At 58.3% G+C, this 6,793-nt stretch overlaps 1 protein-coding gene across 1 annotated transcript; it reads left to right on the top strand.

Moving 5' to 3' along the window:
• Positions 1 to 206: 206 nt before the first annotated feature.
• LOC102734339 (cohesin subunit SA-2-like) lies at positions 207 to 6,785 on the top strand. Its single transcript, XM_081809620.1, has 5 exons — positions 207 to 327; positions 1,018 to 1,110; positions 2,268 to 2,430; positions 2,914 to 3,062; positions 5,719 to 6,785. Exons 2-5 carry the CDS (start codon positions 1,048 to 1,050, stop codon positions 5,998 to 6,000), a joined length of 657 nt encoding a protein of 218 aa, XP_081665746.1. The 5' UTR covers positions 207 to 327; positions 1,018 to 1,047; the 3' UTR covers positions 6,001 to 6,785.
• Positions 6,786 to 6,793: the final 8 nt, after the last annotated feature.

Below are 6,793 nucleotides of genomic sequence, written 5' to 3'. Positions count from 1 at the left end.
GCAGATCCTGGGGGAGGGGGGTCTCAGGGGTTGGGGGAGGTAGGGTCATGAGGGGGGCAGATTCTGGGGGGCAAGGGCCCTGGGGAGGGTCCTGATGGAGAGGAGAGGGTCCTGAGAGGGCCGTGGGGTCCTGAGGAGGGAGGGGCATGTACTGGGTGAGGTCTCAGGGTCCTCTGCTAAGGACTGTTCCCAGGGTGGGTGTCCCATCCACATCCCCAACTCCATGACAGGCTCCGCGCCCCACAGGTTGTCCACTGTGCACTCCAGTGCACCTACTATGCGCTCCTGTGGCAGATCGTCGCGGCCACGGACCGGCTGCCGCCCCAGGTGGGTGACGGGCGCGGAGGAGGTCAGGTGTGGTCCGCAGTAGTCTGGGAGGAGGGGAAGATGGAGCGGGACAGGGCCGTCATTGCCGCTTTGACAGGCGTCCGCCCCCACCACTGGCTGGCGTCCGTCCTCCCCGGGTCTGGCCAAGGCTCCTGGACTCTGACATGAGAGCTGACTTGGGGTCATGGCCGACACCGCCATGCAGCCTGTCCACCTGCCACGCGGAGCGAGGCTCAGGTGATCTCTGAGTACCTGCTTCTGTGTGCGCTGGGTGAGACCCTTGTCCTTGGCTGCTGGCCAGTCCCTTGGTTTGAAGCCAGCCACACTTTGGGGCTGTATTTATGGTTTCCTGGAAATCTGCAGGCCTGAGTTCCTTGGGATGTAGTATGGACCAGCGTGGGGAGAATATGGTGTGGGGGACCATGGAGATACAGGGAGGGGGGACGGGGGTGGGGGAGGGGACGTGGGCATAAAGATGGGGGAGGGGAGGGGAAGGGGATGTGGGGGTACACGTGGGGGAGGGGGATTGGGGGGAGGTTGGGAAATGGAGGAGGGAGGGTGCACGTGAGGGTTAATCTGTGTTGGGATGCACCTGACGCCCTGGCTCACCTGAGGCGGGCAGGTACCTGGCGAGCTCACTCACGGGCTCACCTGACGGGAGGCACCTGCACGCTGGCTGCTCGCTGGCAGGAGGCGCTCCTGGACTTGAGGAAAAGGCTGATGAAGTTCTGCCTGGTCTGCCGCGTGTACCTGAACCACCAGAGCAAGGTGCTGAGTGAGAAGGTGCGTGAGTCCCTCTCTGTGCTCACCAGGTGCCCCCAGGGCTGGCCGAGCAAGAGGAGGGGCGTTAGAGACGCCCATGCACGTGTGCCTGTGATGATCAGGGCACTTGGCGTTTCATGTGATGCTGTTTTCTCCTCTCAGTGTGTCTCATAGGGTGACATTTGTCCTCGAGCGGTGTAGAGTCGTGGGAGCATCTCATTTATATGAACTGGTTTGCATGCCTTTGCACGCCCCGATTTATGGGAACCCGTGTGCATACCTCCCCCCCGTTGACGGGAGCCCAGAGCCCGCGCGCACGCCCCCGTTGACGGGAGCGCAGAGCCTGCGTGCACGCCCCCGTTGACGGGAGCCCGGAGTCGCGCTCATGGCCCCGGTTTACGGGAGCCCATGTGCACAGCCCGTTTATACCAGCCTGGCGGGAGCTCCTGTCATCGGATACCACTGCTCTGGTGGTGGACACGCTTGGTGTTAATTCCTGCCCACCGTGTCTCTGGTGGTTGCGGTACACGAAATCTTCAGGGCGATCTCCTGTCTCCGGGGAAGCCGTTCTAAAGGCTTCACGATGCCGGACCCAGCCCCCCTGCTTCCTGCCACCTTACGGGCTCAGTTGCCCACCTGCTTTTTTCCGACGCGGGTGTGAGTTTTAAAAAGATCCTCTCCCGTTGTCTTAGATAAAACCCACCTCCCGTTTGACCATTGATGGCTGAGGAGGTTGAGCGTGTGTCTCCTTTCCCAGCCACTGACTTCTGTCCTGTGACCCTGCCCCTGCCCCCCTCAGTCACAAGTATGTGTCCATGGTTTCCTGTCCATGGGGCTTTGGCCATGGCCTCGGCCGCACCGCTCTCCTGCCTGGATGTTGGGGACATTCCCGTTCACTGTGTGTGTGTTGTTTCTGGTTTGTGTGTTTGTGGTTATTTCTCGCTTGTATGTTGTACGTCTTTGTGTTGTGTGTTTCTGGTGTAGAGCTTGCAGGGTGGGGTTCAGAGGGGCGATGTCTTTGAGGGGCCGGATGCTGTACCCCTCCCTGTGCTATGGGTCTTACCCATCCCTGGGTTGCCCTGGGAGGCTGCGGGGGCAGCAGACGGGATCTGTCCTTGTGGGGTGGATGCCTGTCCCTGTCGGTGCCCCCTCACCCCCACCCCCTCACACCCCCTCAGGCCTTCATCCTGCTCTGCGACCTGCTGCTCATCCTGAGCCACCAGGGCCCTGAGGAGGACAAGGGCCTGGGGCTACTGTTCTTCGTCCCCGATCACGTCCTGCAGTGCAAGCTGCTCACCTTTGTCAGGGAGCACGTGTTCCTGGAGGACACAGGAGCCGCAGGTCAGCCTCCCAGGGGCCTGGGGCAGGGAAGGGGGAGAGACCCTTGAGTGGGGATACCTGCGGCAGCCCAGGTGCAGGAGGGCCCGTGGGGGCTTGGGGTGGGAGGTGGACGGGCCTTGTGGGGTGCTCTAGCACCCTGGGATCTGGAGCTGCATTTCCCACGCGTCTGTCTTCTCGGTTCATGCTGCCACAGAAGGGTCGGGGGGAGCTCTGACCAGGCAGTCAGGACCTGGAGACACAGGGACCCTGCAGCACTCGGTGCTTCCTGTGTGGCCCTGGGTCTGTGCTCTGGGGGTCAGCATGTCCAGTGGTGGTTCTTACCCACTGCTGTCCTGGCGCTGGTTCCCGGAGACGACGCTGGCACCCCTGAGCCCCCTGGATCAGACTCCCTGCTGTGCCCTGCATGCCCCTGCCTGCCCCACGGCTGCCCCACGGCAAGGGGGGCCGCAGGAAGACACGGCAGAGAGTGGGCTGTCTCTCCAGGTCCCAGCAGAGTTTACAAGGAGGAGGATGCGGACGAGCTGCATGAGCTGTTCCACAGGAGAAACATGCTGGCCGTGTTCTGTAAGCTCATCGTCTGCAACGTGCTGGAGATGAGCGCGGCCGCCGACATCTACCAGTTCTACCTGAAGGTCTCTGCCTGGCTCTCCCGTCCCCGCGGCCTGAGCTCACCCTCCCCCGCCCACTGCTCTCTTGTGTAAGACACAGAATTGGGGTAAAAGATTCCAAATGCACGGAGAACATGAGTGGAAAGTACCCAGATTTATGGACTCATTGTCGTTAACTCGTTCTCCCGTTTCCTTCACCAACTCCCGTGGATGAGCCCACCTGTGTGCGCGTGTGGGTGGCATCCCTGTGAGTGCCTCATAAGCATTTTTAGAATCTTTTTTTTAAAGATTTTATTTATTTATTTGTCAGGGAGAGCACAAGCAGGGGGAGCAGTAGGCAGAGCAGGCAGAGGGAGAAGCAGGCTCCCCCCTGAGCAAGGAGCCCCATGCGGACTCGATCCCAGGACCCTGGGATCATGACCTGAGCTGGAGGCAGACGCTTCACCAACTGAGCCACCTAGACGTCCCTCATGAGGATTTTTATATCACTAACACCTCTTCCCAAACCTAACTCCTAGAGTGTATTTTCATTTAGGACAACACATTTTGTCTTTTAAAACTATGCGGTCTCGTTCAGTGAAGCATTGCTGTTTTAATTTCATTCTTTCATTAGTACTGAGATTGAATGCAAGCCTTGTGAGGGCAAGGACTTGATCTTTTTGGCTTTGATCATTGACATATCCCAAGTGATTATCATCAGTGCCTGGTATTGACAAAAGCTCAGAAGTTTTGATGAATGCATGGATGGGTAAATGGATGAGCACATGGATAGATGGGTGGGTGGGTAGATAAATGGATGGATGGATAGGTGGTTGGATTGATAAATGGGTGGGTGGGTAGATGGATGGATAAATGGATGGGTGGGTGGGTGGGTGGATGGATGGATAAATGGATAGGTGGATGGATGGGTAGATGGATGGATGGGTAGATGGATGGATAAATAGATGGATGAGTAGATGGATGGATAAATAAAAAGATAGGTAGATGATGGATGGATAAATGGGTGGGTGGGTGGATGGATAAATGGATGGATGGGTAGATGGATGGATAAATAGATGGATGGGTTGATGGATAGATAAATGGATAGATGAATAAAGGGACAGGTAGATGGATAAATGTGTGGGTGGATGGATGGATAAATGGATGGGCTGATGATGGGTGGATGAGTGGACGGGTAGATGGATGGGTGGGTAGATAAACATGAATAGATGGGTGGATAGGTGGGTGGATCAATATATGGGTGGATGGATAGGTGGGTGGATCGATATATGGGTGGATGGATAGATGGGTGGATGGATAAATGGATGGGTGGATGGATGCACGGGTGGGTGGATGGATAAATGGATAGGTGGGTGGGTGGATGGATGGATAAATGGATGGATGGGTAGATGGATGGATAAATGGGTGGGTGGTGGATGGATATATAAATGAATGGGTGGATGATGGGTGGATGAGTGGATGGGTAGATGGATGGATGGGTAGATAAACATGAATAGATGGGTGGATAGGTGGTTGGATCGATAAGTGGGTGGATGGATCGATGGATGGATAGATGGGTGGATGGATGGATAAATGGATGGATGGGTAGATGGATGGATAAATGGATGGGTGGGTGGGTGGATGGATAGATGAATGGGCGGATGACAGGTGGATGAGTGGATGGGTAGATGGATGGGTGGGTAAGTAAACAGATGAATAGATGGGTGGATAGGTGGTTGGATCGATAAATGGGTGGATGGATAAGTGGATGGGTGGATAGATGGGTGGATGGATGGATAAATGGATGGATGGGTAGATGGGTGGTTAAATGGGTGGTTGGGTAGATGAATGGATAAATGGATGGTTAGATAAATGGATGGATGGGTGGGTGAATAGATACATCTGTCAGTCACTGTCATTTCCTTTCTCAGAAATCGTCATCTCAAGACTTTCTTTTGGTGCCTTGTAATTCAACGAAGACATTAGTCCTTTGTTATTTGTGGGAAATACATTCCCTCGATTACTTTTTAACTGAGTTTTATTTTTGTGACGGTATTTCTCTTTTCCCTGTTTTAACTTCACGTGGTCCTGAGCTTTATGGCATGGGTGTAGGGACATTCTTGCCTGGGTTTTCCCCTGCATCTTGTGTGTTGGGGTGGTGCTCTCCTCTCCCGAGACTTACCTCTTACGCAGTTGTGCGCTGAGCCTACGCTCCGTAGGCCCTGGGGGCCGTGACGGCGGCTGTGTGTTGTCAGACATTTGGTCAGCTCTTGCGGCTGTGTGCCCGCGGGCTGGCTCACCTCTGGCACAGGCAGGTCGGTGTGACTCTGAAAGGCCTTGCCGCCACTCCCAGCCCACAGCTCCCCCGGTGGCCCTGCCTTCCCCACAGAAGGAGCGCCCCCGAGGGAGGGGCCCAGCCAGTGTTGGAGGCGCAGCTGTGCCCCTGGACCGCGATGCCCGACGGCCACAGCTCCCCCAGGTCGTGTGGGATGCGCTCTGTCCTGCTGGCCCAGGGCCTGGCCCCGACACAGCCTGGTTGGTGCTGAGCGCACAGCGGGATCCACGTTCACGGACTTGCTGGGATCCGGACCGTGGGTCTGGGCCGCACGGCCGTCCTTAGTTTGTCATTTGGGAACGTGCGTAGTAAGGAGTCTGTGCCTCCGTGGCCACCGTGGTGACGGTCCTTTCCTTGGACTCGCAGCACTACCATCACTTTGGCGACATCATCAAGGAGACCATGACGAGGACGAGGCAGAACGACAGGCTCCGCAATGCGCTGTCCCTGCTTCTGTGTCTGCAGCAGGTGAGCGGACTGTTCCGGAAAGTCCGACGGCGCCCTGCGACCGCTGCCCGTGACACCGGGCCGCCATGCGTCGCCCAGGCCCGGAGGGGTGTGCCTCCTTGGGGACACACCGGGCACGGGTGCCGCTGTTCCTCACTGCCCGCTCCTCAGGAGTCCCGCACCCCTGTTCGTGCTGCGTGAGCAGCCGCTCGAGATGGGTGCACGTCGGTGGCCTGGCGGTCAGAGTGTGCCACGGACGGACGGACGGACAGGGTGGCTGGCAGGTCAGACCCTTATTCCTCCCGTGTGCTGGAGGCTGCGGTCCAAGGTCAGGGTGCCAGTGGGGTCAGGCTCTGGGGAGACCTCTAGAGGGTCACGGACGGGCCCCTTCCGCCGTGTCCTCACGTGGCCATGGGTGGAACTCAAGAAGCTCTCTGGACACCTACGAGAACGCTACGCCATCGTGGGGGCCCCACCATCCTGACCTCATCTGCTCCCAACCACCTCCCAAGGGCCCGCCTCCCAGCAGACCCCTTGGGGGCCAGGCTTGCACATGTGGACTCTGGGAGACAGATGTTCAGTCCACCACAGCTGGCTTTCCTGGTGAGCTGGGTCTCCTGACAGTGACTCAGGGGGTGTCCCCGACCCTCAGAGTGGGTGTCCCCCATCCACTGACCCTCAGAGTGGGCATCCTCCCTCCCCCATCCACTGGCCCTCAGGGGGGTGTCCCCCCCATCCACTGACCCTCAGGGTGGGCATCCCCCCTCCCCCATCTACTGATCTTCAGGGTGGGCGTCCCCCCATCCCCCATCCACTGACCCTCAGGGGGTGTCCCCCCTCCCTCATTGACCTGCAGGGTGGGCGTCCCCCCTCCCCCATCCACTGGCCTTCAGGGTGGGCGTCCCCCCATCCCTCCACTGACCCTCAGGGTGGGCGTCCCCCCTCCCCCATCCACTGACCCTCAGAATGGGTGTCCCCCCTCCCCCATCCACTG

This window comes from Leptonychotes weddellii, unplaced genomic scaffold (genome assembly GCF_054177405.1).
Source record: "Leptonychotes weddellii isolate Sample4059 unplaced genomic scaffold, ASM5417740v2 HiC_scaffold_11473, whole genome shotgun sequence".
Taxonomy (NCBI): domain Eukaryota; kingdom Metazoa; phylum Chordata; class Mammalia; order Carnivora; family Phocidae; genus Leptonychotes; species Leptonychotes weddellii.
This window is presented reverse-complemented; position numbering and strand designations above follow the sequence as displayed.

Excerpts from the sequence above, each read along its gene's own strand:
- LOC102734339 (XM_081809620.1), top strand. The coding sequence starts at position 1,048 with ATGAAGTTCTGCCTGGTCTGCCGCGTGTACCTGAACCACCAGAGCAAG. Across the intron at positions 2,431-2,913 it reads GGAGGACACAGGAGCCGCAG|GTCCCAGCAGAGTTTACAAG; the intron begins GTCAGCCTCCCA and ends CTGTCTCTCCAG. Across the intron at positions 3,063-5,718 it reads TCTACCAGTTCTACCTGAAG|CACTACCATCACTTTGGCGA; the intron begins GTCTCTGCCTGG and ends TTGGACTCGCAG.